Raw genomic sequence first — 20,729 nt, 5'->3', positions numbered from 1 at the left:
CAACACCAGCTGCCAAGACCATAAGCGCAGAGCTGCTGTGCCAGAGAACACCCTCTGATACGGCTCAAGCCATGCTGACATTTCCTAAAGAGGCCAATCATTCCAAACCTTAATGAGACTTGCATACTGTCTTAAGTGTCCAACTTCAGACCACTTAAAAGTATAGTTAACCATAGTCATTTAGTCCCTCTTGTCATTCGTAACTCCCCTGATTTACTTTCTTACATCAGAATGTTCACTCTGCATACAATGAAAGCATGCAGTAATCAGGAGCTGTCCGGTACAATAAAGCTTGTCCATCTGAATCTGATATCACACAACTTCATGCTTCATATTTGTTAATTATAATCACACACTTGTAGGAGTTATCAGAGATGAACATTGAATACTTGCATTTAATCTGTTCTCACAAAGCTATTGCTTCAGATGGCTTAGGAGTTTATTTGCACATTTATTTATTTTACAGGGTAAACCTCTATAGAGCTACATGGGAGCAAATTTGTTCCAACAGCAAAAAACAAAACAAAAATCCATTATTGCTTTTTCCTCAGCTTTCTAAAAAGCATGGATTATGGCAGTCTGATGGGAGAAAGAAGTCAAACGTACATCAAGTTAGAAAGAAACCCACTTGCAGAACCCAATATCACAGTAGAGTGTAGTGTATATGCAATGATAATTATCGCGGAAATGCTTTATCTCTTTCTGTGAAAAGGATGCATACAGCGCATGAGTCATATTGACTGATTTTAAAGTTGTACCATTCATCATATGTGTTATGAAAGGTGTTTTTTTGTCTGTCCTTGGTTTCAGAAATCACTATTGTGACTTAGATATTTTTATATTTGTTGACTTTGTAATGCAACTCCCCCACACCTTTTGTACTACATACATGAATGATATCTTATATTATTTTCGAAGCAATCCGAACTCTTTCATGGCAGATGATAAAACAGGAGAAAAAGTTGCATTAAAGACTTACATTGAAGGAGAAAGCAAAGCCATATCTAGAGCTCAGCAGTGACTTACGTGGGCAAGTACCACTCACATTTTCAGAAAATGCAAAAATCGACTTTCCATGTGTTATGGTAAATCTAGCTTATACTTGTCCGCTTGAGGCAGTCTGGCCTCTCTTCCGCTGCTAATGTAATTACGAGCTGATGGCCCAGCTCTCTAGACGGGGTCAGACCCTTCAGAGTGCACAGCGAACCAAACACGGGTGCTCAGGACTGTGAAGAGGATCTAGATGAGTCAACAAAGTCGGCTCACACACTGCTGGAAGAGCTCGTTCAGCTGGCTCTAATTCAGTTAGAGAGTACGGCAGGCTTGTATATTAATGATGACCCTACTAATATATGAATACACAAACCTCTACCTCCATTTCCCATCTCGCTCGCTAATGACCTCTCATTATGCTAAGCGCATTAGTGGCATTTTGCATGAAGCTGGTCGTATTGTAGTGCATGTGCTGTGGATGCAGACTCCCTCACTCTCTATTGCTGTCTCACTCACACACACGTCTTGGGGACTAATAGAGAGGAAGAGCTAAGTTTTCCCCCTCTAGAGAAAGCTAATGCAGTTTGTTTGTGTCTGCTGACCCTGGCTGTGGCGTAAATGCAATCCATTAGGATGTGCGCACTTCCCGCTGCATCTGTTATCTGCGGGCTGTTTTTCCATCTTGAGTGTTACTCTGAACAGCCATTATTAAGATGCTGATAGAGCACTTATAGTACCAGATTTGGTGTTCAAATGTGACATCACTGTTTCAAGATACACCTTATATTCAACTGAAGTATCTGTCAAGAGGCTTTGATGCCCTGTGGTAGACATTAAATTATGATTTGATTTATCAAGGGCTGTTATTTTTGTGCTTTCAGTAATATATGGAGTTTGCAAAAGTCCTTAAAGTAGTGTTTCTCAGCTGGTTTTGCTGCAGGACACAGATCTTGTCCAAGTTCTAAGTGCATTGAATGTAGTTATAGTCGTATTTTCTTTTACATTGCATGTTTTTTTGTTGTTTTTGTTTGAGGGTGAGGGCATCTTATGCAACCTATCCATGTTGGCATCTATCTAATTTAACTGACTTTTTCTAGATCACAGCAAAACCTTTTAGTTTCTCCTTACTTTGAAATTAAGAGCCCTGTATTTTACTATCCTAACTATATACGCTTGGTTTGTGTGGCTGCATTTTATTTTTTGCATTTATCATTGTTTTAGAACAGGACTGTGACCCACCAGTTGATATTTTTTGAGTAATCTTCACTCATGGGCAGGGCAGTATGGCCAAAAATGTTATCACAATGTTTTTCCGTATTCAATATGTATCACTATATTTGTTTACCATTAATGGGGAAGGAAATGCTTTCCTCATTGAACAAACATAACCACAGAGTAAGCTGCTTTTTAATTTAGGACCCCGGTCCGTTTTATTTTCCTCTAAATTCTTTTATGATTTTAATACAAATTTATCATGAAAAATGGTGCGCAATGAAAATAATTAAAACTAAAACAATATAAACATTTATGTGTCAAACAAATGAAAATGGCATTGAATGAAAATATAAAATGTACATATTAAAAATTATTAATTGAAAATATGAATGTACAACAAAATATATAACATGGTTGTATTTATTTCCTTTAAAATAATATTATTACATTGAGAAGTATATTTTAGTATTTTGTTTGTGTTTATTTGATGGTAGTTTTTCTCAAATGAAATGGTGAAAAGCTTGTGAAGTGACTCTCAGAACAACTCTGGAGATGAAGTCCTCATATGTTGAGATGGCAAATGCTTAAAACACCGTGAGCATCACGTGTGTTTGTGTATAAGATGAAACTACACCCGCAAACACACACAGAACATGCTGACTTATTAGAGGCATGCACTGATTGGCATATTTTATTGCATTCTCAATATACCGTTTATCGCCCAGCCCTAGTTCACGCTGCTCTTTTCCATGTAATGAATGTGAATGAAAAGGGGGAAACAACACCATGAAGGCTGTTTGATTTGTGCACTACACAAGATATCTAAAACAATATAATAACTTTTGTGTAAGAAAATAGGGTTACACTTTACTTGAAGGGGTGTGCATAAGACTGACATGACACCTACATAATCATGACATGACACATGCCATGAATATGAAGGTTTTGTATGCATGTTTATGACAACTGTCATTAAGTGTCATTCGCTCAGTTATGTAATTTTTAATGCAAAGATGACATTGTTTGAGATGTCTTTGTTATGGGCTATGGTTGGGGGTAAGGTAGAGGTAGGGTTAGGTTAGGGTTAGGTCAAATAATGTCATATTTGCATTAAAAATGACATAACTGAGCGAATGACACTTAATGACAGTTGTCATAAACATGCATAAAACCTCCTTCATATTCATGACATGTGTCATGTCATGATTATGAAGGTGTCATGTCAGTCTTATGCACACCCCTTCAAGTAAAGTGTTATCGAAAATAGATAGGATGTGAGTACTAAATGAAAGAATTTTAAATTTTTTCAGTGATCTGTCCCTTCAAGATGTTTTTGGATACTAAAACAATAATTTGCACTAATTCTTCGAAAGGACATAACATTTTAGTTTTGTCTGTTTGTTTTAGAGCGTTATGGCACTGTGAGGAGATGATCCAGAGGTACAGTCGAGAGGTGAACAGAGGCCTGTGCTCGTCGGGCACACCGCTGCCCTACTGCAGCAACAGCAACGTGGGCAAAGCTGTAGAAGACTGTATGCGAGCTATCATCGGGGTCCTGCTAAATCTCACACATGACAACGGTCAGTACAAAGACGAGGACGTTTAACAAAACAAACCTTCCACTTGGACTGTGAAGGAATGCACTGTAAAAGTAACAGTGTTAAAAAAAGCTACTTTGAAACTATAACTTACAAAGCTACTCTTAAAGGAATAGTTCACCCAGTAATGAAAATTGTCATCAATTACTTAGCCTCATTCCAAACCCATAACACCCTCTCCTAACTACATGCGATGCGACAAGATTCCAGCGACAAGCAATTTGGCTGTCCACACCAAACGCAACGTGACAGAATCAATCAAATATCACAGCCAATCAGAAGAGTGTGTGGGTGATCTCTCTCTCTCTGGAAGCGCACTGCACTCGCAACGAAATGGATAAGTTTATAATCGAACTCATAAATATCATTTTTTTACATCATTAAATGGACATACTGAGTGACTGAGACCATCTTTGTCATGAAAAACGCTTGTTGGTTCGTATTGTGTTCGCAGTTTTAAGGTACGTTAATTTATACACTTTAATTTATTTTTGAGATCTAAGGTAAACTATCTGTTGTTGCTTTCAGTATAGTTATAAGGTCATGCAAAATGATATTCAAACTCACATTAGACACGTTTAACTTTGAATAAAGCACATAATCAGTACCTGAGATTATCACTGCCATATAGTTTGTATGTTGTTGTTCCAGCTGCGATGTCGCAGAAGTAGAAAACGAAAATGTCGCATGACGCCGTCACGGCTAGTTTGGACAAAACTCTGATTAACATGGAAAATATACCTTTTATCGCATGTCGCAGCGTCATGTCGTGGCGCGTCGCGTGTAGTTAGGACACGGTGTAAGACTTGTCATCTTCTGAACACAAATTGAAGGTATTATTAATGAATCCTGACAGATATCTGAAAAGTCCGTCATAAACGCATTAATCCATAAAGACATCATAAATGTAACCCATGTAATATGAGCAGTTTAATCAAAGTTATCGGAAGAGACATCATTGCTTTAAATGGTAAACATTTAATTTAGGCTTTTATCCACATATAAACATTCATCAACACACATAAATAGAGCACATCAAATATGGTCAATAGAAGCTCAACCATGGTTGTTTGAAGCGTAAGAAGCATAAGTATGACTGAACTTCTGTTTACCATGTGTTGATCAATGTTCTCGCTCAGTGAAGTCTTTAAAAGGTTAATGGTGATTTTTTTTTCTTCAAATATGAAAATGCTTGCATGAATTTCTAACATATATATATATATATATATATATATATATATATATATATAAGAATGTAAATTGCTGGTTATGCGCCGGGTGAAAACACCTTAAGAACATGAAACCACACACACCTGACAAGGCAGCACCAGTGAAACTATGTTTTCATGACAGTGTTTAATAATGTGTTTTTATGCATAAGACATGGAAATGTGCTTTGCTCCATTGTAAAGTCATGTCACAGATTCTCCACACAAACTAATTAATCAGTAATGTAATTCTTAATTGGTTATTAATATCAAATAGTTGTTACAGACTTAGTAACATTACTGCTTTTAGTTTGTTACTCCCCAGCACTGAACTTTAAATACCAAAATATACTTACGCCAGGGCCATCCTTAGCTGAGGCGGGGCCCGGTGCAAGGTGGGGAGCGGAGCCCCCTCGGTCCGTTCGCGATTGCATTCCGGGGGGGGTCCCCTTCGGTCCGTTCGTGATCGCGTTTATCTCCCCCTCGGTCCGTTCGCCGCGGGCCCCCCCTCAAAGCGTGGACTAGTATACATATATCAGACTAGTATACATATATTGAATGTATGCAGCTTTATTTTTCTAACCTTGTCAACTCTGTACCACTCAGATTACTCTTGTGCCTTGATTTCTTTGCACTAATTATTGGTCCACAAGGTGGCAACACTGGACCAAGCGGTTACACTTTATTTTAAGGTGTCCTTCTTACAGTGTAATTATACATTTAAGTACTGAGTAATATTAATCAACAACATGTACTTACTATATGGTTAGGGTTAGGATTAGGGTTTGGCTTAGGGTTACTTGCATGTAATTATGCATATTTTATTGTTATTATAATAGTAAGTACATGTAACATGTGTAACAAGGACACCTTAAAATAAAAGTGTTACTGACCATGCCATTGTTTCCCAGTCCAAAAAAAAAAAAAAACACACATTCGAGGAGCAACAACAATTGACACATGTTGATGAGCGCCTGTGTGAAGGGGTTAAAAGATGCCCACAACTCCAGTTTAAATGAGTACAGTTGATTTTTTTTTTTTCTATTGCCCATAACATCTGGAGAGAAATAGTGCACAGATACTGGACAAGGATGAATCTTTGACGGGCATGTGTTCATGCACGCCATTAGAGTATACTTCGAAATGCTATGCACTTGACTGTACGCATATTGCAAGTGTTTGCGTCAAAGCTGAAGTGAACTTTGAGCTTTAGACGATTTGATACTACAATTTGCTTGCTTTTTAACCACCTTTTTCACTACTGTAAAGTGTTTTCAAAGACAAAGGTTCTCCATTTTCAGCACAAAGACCCTACTAATCAGTAATGAAATTCATTATTAGTTGTTATTGATTGGTCGTTACCGAACTAATAACTTTGTTGCTTTTCAGTAGTTACTTCCCAACACTGAAATGTACTATGCGCTGGAAGCTGTTCAGCTGAACAATCAGACGACTGGGCCGCAGCGGCTATCTCATTACATTATACCTTATAGAACGTTTGTTATTCTGCTTTTAAAAGGCTTAAAATCAATAAGAGTCTTTTGACTCTCTTGCATGGCCTTTGTTCATTGTGCCAAATGGATTTCTGTTAGCAGTGCTGCTTTGGCTAGCTGCTCGCTAGTATTGCTGCCAAAAACCCTTCAGCTTAATGCAGGAGTACTCGGTCATAAGCCAGATGTGAGCAGCTTGGAGAACAACAGTCAGAGAAAATCCCTGATTAACTAACGCTGAACTCGTATGTGCAGCAGCCATTGAGTGAATTTTCTTTTTGTCTGTAGAATGGGGCAGCACAAAGACGGGCGAGCAGGAGGAGTTAATGAGCACGGCGCTGAACTGTGTGGTCAGGGTGCCACAGTATCTGCCGCAGGAGCGGAGGTTCGATATCAGAGTCCTGGTGAGTACACAGCTCTACTGATATCACTCAGTGTTGGTATACATTCAGTGGGGACCAGCAGTGTCCGCTAGGAGTTCCTGAGTGCTTTCGAACTACATTACAAATTGAAATTTCATACTGTGATCGCATTTGTAATAGGGCTGTTATAAATCAAATATTTACAATGTTTATTTGTAAGTTTTTTTTGATGATGATTATAAAAAATGTGTGTTAATTGTAATTAGGGCTGTGCGATTTGGGGGAAAATATCAAATTGCGATTTTTTTTGACAGAGATTGCGATTTGATTTGCGATTTTACATTTGCAAAGTCAAGCTTCAGCTCAATATTGTCAATAATGTGCAGCACAGTATGGGTATCATTACCCTGCTGAAAAAAACAATAGAAACCATCACAGAAATTTGTATAGTTTCCATTAAACCATTACAAAATTCCTTTTAGTTTTGGGCATTATTCCAATAGGAATTACTGTTGTTCTATTGGTTGCCATCTGCCAGATTACAGCCCACCAATAGAATCCATCAAATAGACACCATTATAGTTTACATTAAAACCAAACAAATTCCCATTATAACCCTGAAATCCATTAAATTTGTTATTGTGTTTTGGGAGGGGTTCTATTGTTTTTTTCTTCAGCAGGCAAGATTATAATGGTATAACTACTTTTACAGAATTAACTTAATTACTGAATTTCACAGAAAATATTTGTTTATTTTTTATAAATAAAGAACTGTATTTCTTAAGTAAATTATTAAAGTATTACATTGATTTATTCATTTTAAGTATTTGGGATTTTAAGAGCAAGTGGAAAATGTGCTGAATGTTTCATTTCATCCAAGTGAAATTAGCAAGCAGTTAGACTGAATTTACATTCGTTTAGAGCCAGGCGCGAGTCGACACAGGTTGCGCGTGTGCGTCAAGCCGCTTTTATTCTCCAGTACTGAAAACAGAACCGATAAGGGAGCTCTTGATATGCGCTGTGACGTAGCTCTGGCAAATTACCTTTTTTGTTCGTTGTCTGTCATTTCGACGCTTAAGTTGCATACTGTTTTCTTTAGTTTTAATTTGCCTAACTATCGATCTGACCCAGTAGACGCCATAATCCCACTCTGACTCTGTCCCGCGTTCTTTTTTTTTTTTATCGCAACGTCTCAAATCGCGATTTCGATTCGATTTCGATTAATCGCACAGCCCTAATTGTAATGCATCATTACACTTCTTCCATATGGACAAATTAATTAGTTAAAAAATTGTAATGATTTCCCATAAAATGCTTTAAAAATTTGTAAAACACCACATGTAAATTTTTTTTGCGAATATTGTTAGAATGCAAACTAATGGCAGATTAATTGGTTTGCATTATAAACGTTCACAAAAATTCTTTGGTTGTCATTTTTCAAGTTTTTAAAGAATTTTAGTACAGCATATATGGAGATGATCTATGTATTCTGTTTATTGAGGGGCTGTGAATAATGACTTTTTTTAAACTAATTAATCGTTCATGTTTATGTGGTTTATTACGATTAATTGCACCTCCACAAATTAGTTTATAATCAACATAAAGATATTTTAAATAAGTATTAAAGTACTATCAAGGCTGTATTGCCAGTACCAGTACCTCTGTTAAATGCATTTTCTTTCTTCAGATTTTGAGGATAAAGTGTCTAAATATAACCATTCAACAATTCATTTGACTAATGTTAGCATGCTAACAATAAGCCAACTGCAAAAGATCAGACTACTGTTTTTCTTTATAATTTACAACAATTGTAGAACATGATCAACCTTGTAGACTAAATAAACTTACTGTAATTATCCCATAAACCCATTATAATAAATTTCTCATTTAGCTTTGCCTTCATTTATGGGAAATAACCCCATATGTTTCTGTCTCATTACTTAATCTGATTTCTTGTTTCTTGTGCTACCTCAAAACTTTATAACATTAGCGAACAGTGCTCAAATAGCATCAGCATAACGGCATAGGAAGTCAAGTCAAGTCACCTTTATTTATATAGTGCTTTTAACAATACAGATTGTGTCAAAGCAACTGTACAGCCTTAATTAGGAAAATAGTGTAGGAAATAGGGGGACGTTGTCTCAGGAAGTGAGAAAACTGAGACTGTAAATTGTTAATTATTTTTAATGTGTTAAACTGCCAATACATATCACAAAAATGAAAAAAAAAAAAATTAAGATCTAATTCTTGTGTGCATTTAGTGAAAAAATACAGAAAACATGCTTTGATTAAATTTAAGAAATGTTTAACTAGTTTTTATAAATATTCATTATTTTTGAGTAGTTTCATTTATATCATTTACACATCTAAAAAACAAGTTGAAAATATTTTTTATCCAATCCTACTTTTTGTTTGTGCAAACCAGTTGTGTGAGACATTACTATCAAAGTGAAACCATGTTTTCTGTCTGTGTTGTGGTTCCTGTTGATCTAAATGAGATGTTTTTCATTGTATTTGTGTGTGTTTTAGGGTCTGGGCTTGCTCATTAATCTGGTGGAGTACAGCGCGAGGAACAGACACTGTCTGGTTGAGCTGCAGATGGAGGGAGGTGAAGTCTGGGACTCCATGTGTGTGTCTGACAAAGATGAGTTGCAGACTGAGAGATCTCTCAGCGCCATTGCTGCTCTAGTGAAGGTATACAAACACACACACACACAGAAAAACAACTGCTGCATGGCCGCACTTCACACTTACAGAAAACCGGTCCTAGTATTATTACACCTGTTATTAAGGTCTTGGTGTAATGTGATCACAAGTGGCCACTCAAAACACATCACTGTTTACACCTGGTAGTTAGATGTGTCTGAATTGTAGACCACTAGTTATCAGATTTTGTTGAGGAAGTTCTCAGATTCCATGTCTATCACTGTTAGTGCAAGTTGATAATGCATCAATGCATGGTGTACATAAGTAATTACTAAGATAAAATGACACATTGCTGTATACATTTTTGCTAAAGCTGATCATTAATGCGTCTGCATGTGCAATATAAAGATTTCAGTGATTCTCAATAATTTGAATCTTCTGAGTATGTCCACCAAAATTATTTTTCATCACTGATTGGGTCACAAGCAAAACACTCGTAATTACTTTGTCTCCGTTTCTGCTTTTATAGTTTTTTCTTCAGAGAGAGCATGCAGCCATGTTGGCGGAGGCGGAGACGGATGACTTCATCAACGATCCGCCAAAGTCCCAACTGGACCAGAGTGGAGAATGGAAGGAGACCAATGAAGAGATCCAGTGGGTCGCTTCAGAAAACAACAGCACAGAGGACAAGAAGAAGGGAGAGGAGGATGAAGAACTTGACCTCAACAAAGGTAGACATTACACCCAGGGACTAGACAAATGCAAATTGTTTTTTGGCACGGCAGTTAATTTTGCTTAATGTACAATCCACTTTGGTGGGCAGCTAATCTCAGTTTGGAGACCCAATGAAAGTACACAGCAACACACTGTTGTTCAAGTAGCATATTTGATTAGAATTGGAGGAACTTGGCCGATCTTCAGGGCCACTCATGTGTACATGCATGTTAGAGGTTTCTGAGAATAGAATTTTTTGTAATATGTGAATGCACCACATGAACTTAGACTCAGGTCCAAGTCATGATGCATTTAGCTCCTGCGTCAAGAATCCAAAGCACACTTAAGTCTTTTTTCTGATATTTTCTTCTGCTTTAGGATACAAAGCAAGTCTAATGCAAGGAAATATTATGTCATCTGCAGTCAGCGAGTGCAGCTGCTTGTACAAGACCTTCATCTTCCTGTGTATTCAGTCTTAATTGTGTGGTGTTTTCTTTTGGTGTTCAACAAACATAGTGGCATAGCAAACTTAGCAAATATGTGTGTCCTTGTAACATCTGTGCCAGCGGAGCGTGTTTCCTCTTTTCCTCTTGTTTTTCTCAAAAAGGACATGAGAAACAATATAAGCACAAGCCATTATATACAGCGTGTTTATGTACATTCTGTAAAATAAGTGAGGCAGTCTGCTTTATTAGGGTTGTATAATCCTAAATACATTCTAAACAATCTATCCTAAACTTTTGGATGGTTTTAAATGCATCACTTGCTTCCACAAATAAATATATTTAACAGCAAAAACTGTTTATTTTAAATCATAATATTAATCATTAGTATTAATAAAAGTAATTATTCTAAACTTGTGACCAATAATGTAATTAAAAACTTGTTTGAAATGAAGACATTTTAGTGAATAAAAAAGTTAACTCACAACATTCATTTAAACTTTATTTAAATAAACATAGAATTTTCCTTTTTTATGAGATTAGAAAAAGAAAATCTGATATTTTTGAAAAAGGCCTGTTTTAAGTAGCCTGTCATGTGATTTTTCTCTCCAGCTCTTCAGCATGCTGGCAAGCACATGGAGGATAGTATTGTGGCGTCATACACTGCACTGCTTTTGGGTTGTCTGTGCCAGGGGAGCCCTGTAAGTAACACACTTATTTCACCTCACCTCAATGTTTCCCATTTTGTATCTTTGATTCATGTCTTCTGGCTCTGTCTGCTCAGAACCTGCTTTTCCTCATAAAGTGCAAAGAGTATTGTTTATTATTAATGTCAGGTATGCGTTTAGCTCTGCCAAGACTTACTACTGTTCGGCTAGATACCCTTTCTGTCCTGGACAAGTGCCGCTTATGCCCTCACTAGTGGAATGAGGCCACAGTCACTTTAAGGTCAGGACAAACCCAGGCTAGACCAATAAGAGTACAGCGTTTACTGGTACAGAGTTTTTGTTGTTAATATTCCTTTTGCTTTTGCAGGGTTTGAGTGTTGTTTGTCTAAATTGCAGTTTTCTAGTTTCGGGGCAGGTATCAGAAGAAAGCTGCCCGTGTTGTGTCTGGCAGTATTAATGGATTTGTTTTCAGGACGTTAATAGGTGGGCTGTAGAATCGGCTGTAATGGACTCCTCTGTTTCTCTCTCATACCACTCTGTTGCTTTTTGACTGACGTACACGGCCATTATCTGTCTCGGCAATAAACGGGGCCCAGACGCAGACACAAAAAGAGATGGCATTTATACACGTTTGCACACTTTGAAGGTCAAGTTTGATTCTGCTTTGGAAAAACATATTGACTCAAAATAGGGTTTCTTTAGGAAGGCGCATCTTCCTGTTTGCAGCTTAGATTCGTGTTAGGGGGCATCAGAGGAGGGAAATATTTGATTTGGATCTGTTTCTGAAGATTGAGTACCATGGAGACTCAGAACGCATCGGAAAAAAAATGATGGCCAGAAATGGAGTGCTGCTGCTTTGATCAACAGAAACTTGCTTTAAAAATCTCCAGACTCTTTCAGCGCAGGCCTGAAGTGCACTGTAACCTCACGGGAGGAATGAGCTGCTAATGCTGTGTCTCTCTTTCAGATGAATGTGACTACTGTGAGGGAAAACCTGCCAAAAGGGGATTTTTCAGTCATGACAGAAATGCTGAAGAAGTTCTTGAATTTCATGAACCTTACAGTAAGTGCACAAGAGTTAGCGATTTGACCAGTATAGGGTGGCTTGTATTATGATTGCTACAATATCAATTTCAGTAATTGATGCAGCAGAATATCACAATTCGTTTATAGAATGATAGAGTGAGGGATGACATGGTGGCAGTCCTGGAAGTTCGCATCAGCCTGGTTCCATTGACAAAGCCAATAGGACTTTTCCTATTTTTTTATTGGAAAAAATAAGCTCTGTGACAAACAGAAGCTTGTTTCTTACACATTAAGAGAATCTTTGCAAATTAACCCAGCTAAATAGAATCGGCAGAGGTAAAAAGCTGAACCTAGGCTCTAAACAGAATGCGCCACAGTCGCTTCACTTCCATGTCACCATCACTAAGGTTCTGATCACAAGTTGGAAAGTTTGAGTTCTGATAGTTTGCAAGAGTGTGAGTATAAACACCATGCAATGTCTTTAACGACCTCTGTAGTCCCATTTAGCCACTTGTTAGCAACCAACTTTAAGACAAGAAAAATCTTTAAAAAAACCCACAAGAGAGTATTACTGATATATTTCATGTCCATAGAATAACACCTGAAAATATTGGGTTGTGTTAACAACAGACCAATAAAGGCCATTGGGACGATTGAACCGTAAATTCAAAAATTGTTATTTCCTGCAGCATAACTATTATGCTTTAATAAAATAATATACACACACACACACAGTTTCTTTAAAATGACAAAAAATATCTACAATAAATACAAGTAATAGCTATTTATTATATATAAAATAAATGTATTTATATATATTTAATTAAATTTATTATAAATACATTTTCCTTCGTTTTTTTCAGTAATTAAATGAAAGTCTGTAAAAGAAAAAAGAAATGAAGAGCAAGTAGAAATAAAAATACAAAGAGTAGAAATAAAGATACAAATGAAGGACACTTGAAAAAGCTTGACTTTTTCAGGTGTTTAACAGCAGTAGCAACTATTCACGTAAATGCATTATTTATTTATTTTTAAGATTAATTAAATCAACACTTATTTTACAAAAATGAAAGCATCTGTTGTCTATTTACAAGGCTTTCTGTTTTTGGAACTTTTACATAAGAGGGTAATATGTTTTATGTGCTCTTAGTATGCGTAATTACAAACCAAACCTTAAACCTGTAGAAGGAAATTGTTACTTATTAGCATTTGTGTAATTACATTGTAATAAGGACACATTATAATAAAATGTGACCCATGAGAGAAATACCACTTCTGTTAATTGGCTGAGTGGCTAAATTGAACCACTATAATCTGAAAAATGACCAAATATCGACTGATAAAACGGCCTGTCACTAGAAATTAAGCGACATGAATATAACAAGTAGGCAAGCATATGCGTGATCCTGCTGTAATGTCAATACTAATGTTCTACCTCATTTTGTAAGGAAAACCAATAAAGTTATGCTTATTGACTGAACAGTTGTGTCTTTTTGTCCCTTACAGTGTGATGTGGGCACCACGGGACAGAAGTCTATCTCCAGGGTCATTGATTATCTGGAACACTGCTAGTGTGTTTGCAGAGCTCCACACACAGACCTCAGATCACTGCTGCCCAACCCAACACACCTGGAAAACAACCCACCATCATCATCAACCAGTACCTTCATCATTCAGACTGTAAAGAATTAAATCTAAAGCACATCATACTCCCAGAACTCTATTAAAAGGAGCTGTTTTGATTGAGTTTGTCACAAGCTCTTCACCCATTTCGTCTTAAAATGTTTTTGTCACAAAATAATTGTGTTCCTCGCATCACAATCCTCCCTAATCTGGCGTCTATTGATCAGTCGCCTTGGAAGCTGGTTTTCATTGGCAGAAATGGAGAGAGTGGCTTTGATAAAACTTGTTAAAGGATGTCTCCCCCTCTGTTTGTTTTATTCCACTCTCAAGTCTGTGAATTTAAAAGCACTCAACACTGACCTGAACGATTGGAGGGCGAATCCAAAACCGCATTCGAAATTCTGGTCCTCTTTGAAATGCCGCAAAGACATGCCCTCCTGGTTCAAATCCATTCTCTTCGCTTCAGGATGTGCTCCCTTTGTGTTGCACAAATTCGTTTTTAATCGATATCGCTATGTCAAAGGTCTGCGAAGGAATAAATTACATCACTTCCCATTTCACTAGGGCAGGAAAGGAACAAAGCGTTTTTAGAATGTTGTAGTAGTCGTAATTTTTAACCGTATATTCCAAATGCCAGAACGTTAACTTTAATGTTAACAACCTTGATGTCCAAACCTTATGTGGTTCAAAATCGACAGTCAGACTTATTAAATCGTGCAATATGCTGAATTATGCTTGGCTGCAGTACTGTGTTGTGCAAGAGAGAAATGATTAGGAATTTGAATGAATTTAAATGCGTTTTTGAAGCCAGGAAATGTCATCCATGGGTTTGGGTCGTGGCTACATGGTAACCCTGAGTTCAGCGAAAATTCTTCTGCATGCGCTGCTACTGAGGTTTGGTCAGAGCTGAAGTTGCTGTGATAATTAAAGATAAGTGCAATAACCGTTTCGATGAACGCTGGTTTCTGTCTAGCCGTGACCTTGGGTTTTGGATGCCAACATCCATGTCAACATGGATCTACATTTCAAGAGTTTGTGTCATAAACTACACACTGAATAAGTCCCGTTTTGTTTTTGGTTGGTGTTTTTTATACAAGATTGAATTTAGCACTTGACATCTTGAGATTCCAATTTTGACCCAAACTTGTTCTGATCTTCTCAAGGTTGTTTTCAGAAGCGCTCTATTGTTTGTTTGCCTTCTAAAGCGATCGCCTTCAGGCGTTTCGCTGCTGTTCATGACTGAAATAGACTGAAATAACTTCAATGCACACAGCTTAACGAAAGCAAAGCTAGGGATCATTTTCCCCCTCACCGCTTAACTGTTTTGGTTCACTCTGTTACACGGAACACTATGAGTTGTGAGTATTTTCTGGGCTGTTCTGGGCACAGTGCTGCAGTCTGTATCTGAGCTCCAAACATCACAACGGGATTGAATTCACAGCGGGGAACTGAATGAAGCAACACGAACTGTAAATACTCGTAAATATTGGCTGTTGGAGAACTAGATAAGACTACTTTTCTGAATCCAATCGTTTTATTTTATACCGCATTTTTCTCAGTTGTGTTTTTTTGAGGTAAGAGTTATCGAAAAGCCAACTGCAGGAACATGAAATTTGTACCAATTTCAAAATAATGTCTTTGGTTACTTGTACATAATTTTAACGCAAATAAAATTGCTACTTTCAGTACTTTTTACTTGTCATTTTTGGTGCCTGATTGGCATATTACAAGGCTATTACTGTTGCTACAAGTGTTGGGGGTAATGCATTACAAGTAACGTGATTTACATAATCAGATTACTTTTTAAAGTAACTAGTAAAGTAAGGCATTCATTTTTAATTTAAAAGGAAATATCGGAGTTACTTTTTCAAATAAGTAATGCCAGTTACTTTGTTTCCCATGTATTGACTGACAGCTCTTGTGTTGCCATGTTGAGAGAAATCGGGAGTAGGGATGTGACGTTAACGATGAACCGCGAGCCGGTTGAAAATCGATTCAAATATGTGGCCCTGGAGCACAAAACCAGTCATGAGTAGCACGGGTATATTTGTAGCAATAGCCAACAATACATTGTACGAGTCAAAATTATAGATTTTTCTTTTATGCCAAAAATCATTAGGATATTAAGTAAAGATCATGTTCCCTGAAGATATTTTGTAAGTTTCCTACCGTAAATATATCAAAACGTAACTTTTGATTAGTAATATGCATTGCTAAGAACTTCATTTGGACAACTTTAAAGGCGATTTTCTCAATATTTCTCAATATATTTTTTTTGCACCCTCAGATTCCAGATTTTCTAACACCGTGTGTACACCGGACGCTACAGTTGTCGCGCCACGCCGCAACAGCAAAAATCTGTCTACACTGGAAGCGACAAAGCGACCACATCCAGTGTAGACCGCATCGCTGATTATAATGGGTTCTATAGTATTTTGTCATCTTGCCTCTGAACGATGCATATTAAAGTAGTGTTCATAAGCGCAGCTCTGCTTTGTTTACAGCGGTAACCCAGGAAACACTATATCATTGCTGTTCATAAAGCGCCACCTGCTGGCAGAGAGTGAACTTGCGTCTCATTCAGCTCGTCTGCTGTTTCGTTCAGATATGTTTTATGTAGTATAATTTCACAAAACTAAAGTCAGACCATTCTGTTTTCGCTTCAAATTTCGAAATTATTCAGTCTAATTTAGATTAAAAACTGCTCATGCTGCATGTATGCTGCATCTTTGTTTGGATCAGGATTAAAATGCAGTGGTTGCCTCTAATTTTAAATGGAAAGAGCACAGACAACATTTGTTTATATGAAGAGATTTCTTTTATTTGTGTAACTTATTTGATTTGGGGTTTGTTTTAAAGTTTCAATTTAGTTTTGTTATATTTCAATTTCACAAAGAAACATGCAGCAATATCCTAATAAAAGGACACCTTTTCATTTACTGTATAATTTCTTAAATCTCATTTTGTTAAAAATAGTGAGAAAATCGAATCGTGAAATCAAAATCATGAATTGAATCGTGAGTTGAGTGAACCGTTACATCCCTAATCGGGAGTAAGTGCAGAGGCGTTGTGTGCCCTGATTCGGTGTTCCTCAAAATGAATAAAAACAGTCAAATGCAAACTCAGAATATTATACAAACCTGCAATAATTAAATGTTAAATAAGACAAATATCATTTATGTGTTTAATCCCATTTTATTAACCAGTGTCTTGCTACTGACCTTTGATGATCCAATTCAACCATACTAAGCAAAAATGACACATTTGTTGTTGTTGTTTTTTTTTGCTGAATAGTGTTAACGTTCTTCACCTATGTCATATTCTTCTTTGTTTGAGCTGCACACTACTGTACAGATATGAATTTACATTTACTTCATTCCACTTTTGGTGTGAAAGGGCTTTTACATTTGTAAAAGAAGAACTTTTTTATATTAAAAACAAGCAGATTTAAGATAAGTAGCTCAAATGTAACGTAAAGTATTACTTTGCATAAAAAGTAACTAAGTAACGTAATTAGTTACTTTTTTAGGGAGTAATGCAATATTGTAATGCATTACTTTTAAAAGTAACTTTCCCCAACACTGGTTGCTACTAAAAACTAAAAAAAGTTACTTAGAGTTAGTAGAATGTCTAAAGTGGACTATCAAAATAAAGTTGATTGTGAACTCAAGAGAAAAAGACAAGATTTTTCCTCTGAAAATATTTATTTGTATAGCATAAAAAAAGCAAAATGAGGCTGTACATAAACAGATTCAGTGTTCCTCAAAATGAATAAAAACAGTCAAATGCAAACTCAGAATATTATACAAACCTGCAATAATTAAATGTTAAATAAGACAAATATCATTTATGTGTTTAATCCCATTTTATTAACCAGTGTCTTGCTACTGACCTTTGATGATCCAATTCAACCATACTAAGCAAAAATGACACATTTGTTGTTGTTGTTTTTTTTTGCTGAATAGTGTTAACGTTCTTCACCTATGTCATATTCTTCTTTGTTTGAGCTGCACACTACTGTACAGATATGAATTTACATTTACTTCATTCCACTTTTGGTGTGAAAGGGCTTTTACATTTGTAAAAGAAGAACTTTTTTATATTAAAAACAAGCAGATTTAAGATAAGTAGCTCAAATGTAACGTAAAGTATTACTTTGCATAAAAAGTAACTAAGTAACGTAATTAGTTACTTTTTTAGGGAGTAATGCAATATTGTAATGCATTACTTTTAAAAGTAACTTTCCCCAACACTGGTTGCTACTAAAAACTAAAAAAAGTTACTTAGAGTTAGTAGAATGTCTAAAGTGGACTATCAAAATAAAGTTGATTGTGAACTCAAGAGAAAAAGACAAGATTTTTCCTCTGAAAATATTTATTTGTATAGCATAAAAAAAGCAAAATATATGATTAATTCCAGAATATTTTATATTTCACTACAAAATGTCCAAACATTAATTCAGAAATTTTTATAATAAAAAAAAAAAAAAAGTTGAATACAAAGGCTGAGAATGCAATATCAGTGTCATTTTGCTCCATTGCTCCTCTCCATATAGTGAGAGTCCACTAAGAGTTCAGGTGTTTTGGGGTCACAACAAGTGGGATGCACTAAATTCCCAGCATATGATCTTATCCTACAGGTTGCAATGTTTTTCTGCTCCGGTTTGGTCTCTTCGGTTGGCATTGAACCCTTCACGATGACCTGATCCTGCACGCCCGTCGCTAACATCGGGTAACTGAATTCCGGGTCGCGGTCTCTTTCCTCCAGCAGCTCGCTCAGAGTGCTGATGTAGATCTGTGCCATCTGAAGCGTCTCAGACTTGGACAGCTTCCTGTCGCTCTCCACATTAGGAATGACGCTCCTCAGGCGGTCGAAGGCCACGTTCAAGCCCAGCATCCTCCTCCTCTCGCGGGCGTTGGCGGCCAGTCTGCGGCGTCTCCGGGCTCGGGCGATGGCGCTCTGGTCTTTGTCAGGATATGCGAGTCCGGACAGCCGGAGCTGGACCAGAGCGCACGGTTCACAGCTCGCCCTCCCCTGCACCCTCTCCTCCCTCCAGCCCACTGTGGCTCCGGGACACGGGTCCGAGCGGGCTCTGTCTGCCTCTCTCCAGATGAACTGTGCGTAAGAGCCGTCTGGACGGGGCATGCTGAACGCTTGAGGATGAACTGTCCCTCCAGAGAACAGAAGAGCTGTATTTATTGAGGAGAGGCCACACATAATGAGGGGCGGGTATGTGAGGGTCGTGTGCGCTGAGAAATGAATAGAAATGAGTCTCTTTGATAATGACCACAGGGAGTCTATTAACCCAGTTCATCAAAAGTGGATTAGATGCGTGTGAGTGATCACTGACGGGCCTCCTGACACTCGGAGGTAAACATAGATTACTGCTGTCTTTCTGCCACAATTACGCATATCAATAAACAAATATTTGTTAGACACCTCATTTTATTCATACTTTTCAGAGTAGTAGTACAGCCTTCAAAGCTATGAAGTGACACAAATGACACTTGTTGGCTGCTTCTTTCACTGTTCAGTCGAGTTCATCCATTAAAAATAATAATAATTGTTTTTATATTAAAGTTTAAATTAAAAAGTTTGAGAATTTACAGAGAATTTCTAAATTTATTGTTAACGTAATTGTAAAAACTAAAGCTTTTACGTTTAGAAGTTTTTTTTAAGATCACGAGAAACAAATTCAAGTGTGTCCGAAGTGGTAATAATATCAGTATATATATATATATATTAAAATATTATATATTGGAATATATAATGCTGCCTTTCTGCCACTGCTTAAAAGCTATAGGAAGTATAACAAATCTCTCTATATGGATGGATAGATGGCTTTAGCAAATTAAGTAAATTATTAACCCTCTGTTGCTGCTTGTGTGGCGATTTTTATTTATTTTTTTAATGAAATTAGTGTACTATATTTTATATATTTAGTTCAATAAATTTTAGCACAAACTTAAGTTTAGTCTCTTTATAAAAAAGGCATTTGGCAGATTATTTTATTAGTTTATTACAAAAAAAGCACAAAAATAAAATTTTTAAATTTTAGTGAAAAATTTAAGGGGGTCTGAATACTTTCCGTACCCACTGTATATATATATATATTCATAAGATTTGGATTAAAATGCTTAATTGATGCCTTTGAGCTTTTTTTTCTTTTCTTTTTTTTTTTTGTCTTGTATTCACGTAGCAAGTGCCAAAACGTTTACCAAGTTTCATACCATTCCGATGAAGTAAAAAAAAAAAAAAATTCTAAATAACCAAAATGTAAAAACAGCACCAGAAGGATAATACATAAAATATATGGTATTGTAATCTGAAAAGTGAACTTTTTTTTCCCCACTTGTAATATTTGGTATGTTATTCCATAACATTCAAGAATTTTATACACAACTAAAATTACAAGAGTAATGATACTAACAACATATATTAACAATCAGCTCCAAACAAATAAATTGTTTAATTGTATTACTCATTACTTTAGCTAGTTTCCAATAAATAAATTTGGTTATTGTTTATAATGACTTTTGCAATAATGCATGTGCGAAAGCGGTTTCATTTAAAGCCTTTTACTCAGTCTGTTCATATAATCTGTTCATTGTACATGAAATATTCTCAGGCAATAAAGTGCAGTTCATAAAGGTCTAATTGACAGGCGACATCCGCAGCACTCAGTCTAATCCAATTACGCACAGAACACACACCGCCAGCACAGAACCCAAACCCCCCCCCCC

The 20,729-nt window shown here is 36.6% G+C and overlaps 2 protein-coding genes across 2 annotated transcripts in view; one reads left to right on the top strand and one right to left on the bottom strand.

Moving 5' to 3' along the window:
* Positions 1 to 15,677, top strand: part of waplb (WAPL cohesin release factor b) — a 72,023-nt gene extending 56,346 nt beyond the window's left edge. Inside the window, exons 14-20 of the mRNA XM_016522946.1 lie at positions 3,616 to 3,788; positions 6,793 to 6,908; positions 9,396 to 9,560; positions 10,042 to 10,243; positions 11,282 to 11,370; positions 12,305 to 12,400; positions 13,870 to 15,677. Coding sequence (XP_016378432.1) covers positions 3,616 to 3,788; positions 6,793 to 6,908; positions 9,396 to 9,560; positions 10,042 to 10,243; positions 11,282 to 11,370; positions 12,305 to 12,400; positions 13,870 to 13,935 — 907 coding nt within the window. The 3' untranslated portion in view covers positions 13,936 to 15,677. The remainder of the gene's footprint in view (positions 1 to 3,615; positions 3,789 to 6,792; positions 6,909 to 9,395; positions 9,561 to 10,041; positions 10,244 to 11,281; positions 11,371 to 12,304; positions 12,401 to 13,869) is intronic.
* A 2,833-nt stretch (positions 15,678 to 18,510) lies between these two features.
* Positions 18,511 to 19,131, bottom strand: LOC107716450 (fer3-like protein). Its single transcript, XM_016522901.1, has one exon. It carries the CDS (start codon positions 19,129 to 19,131, stop codon positions 18,511 to 18,513), a length of 621 nt encoding a protein of 206 aa, XP_016378387.1.
* Between the last annotated feature and the right edge of the window lie 1,598 nt (positions 19,132 to 20,729).

Source organism: Sinocyclocheilus rhinocerous, unplaced genomic scaffold, assembly GCF_001515625.1.
Source record: "Sinocyclocheilus rhinocerous isolate Xijiao unplaced genomic scaffold, SAMN03320098_v1.1 scaffold419, whole genome shotgun sequence".
Taxonomy (NCBI): domain Eukaryota; kingdom Metazoa; phylum Chordata; class Actinopteri; order Cypriniformes; family Cyprinidae; genus Sinocyclocheilus; species Sinocyclocheilus rhinocerous.
Note: the sequence above shows the minus strand (reverse complement) of the source record. Positions and strands in the feature narration are given on the sequence as shown.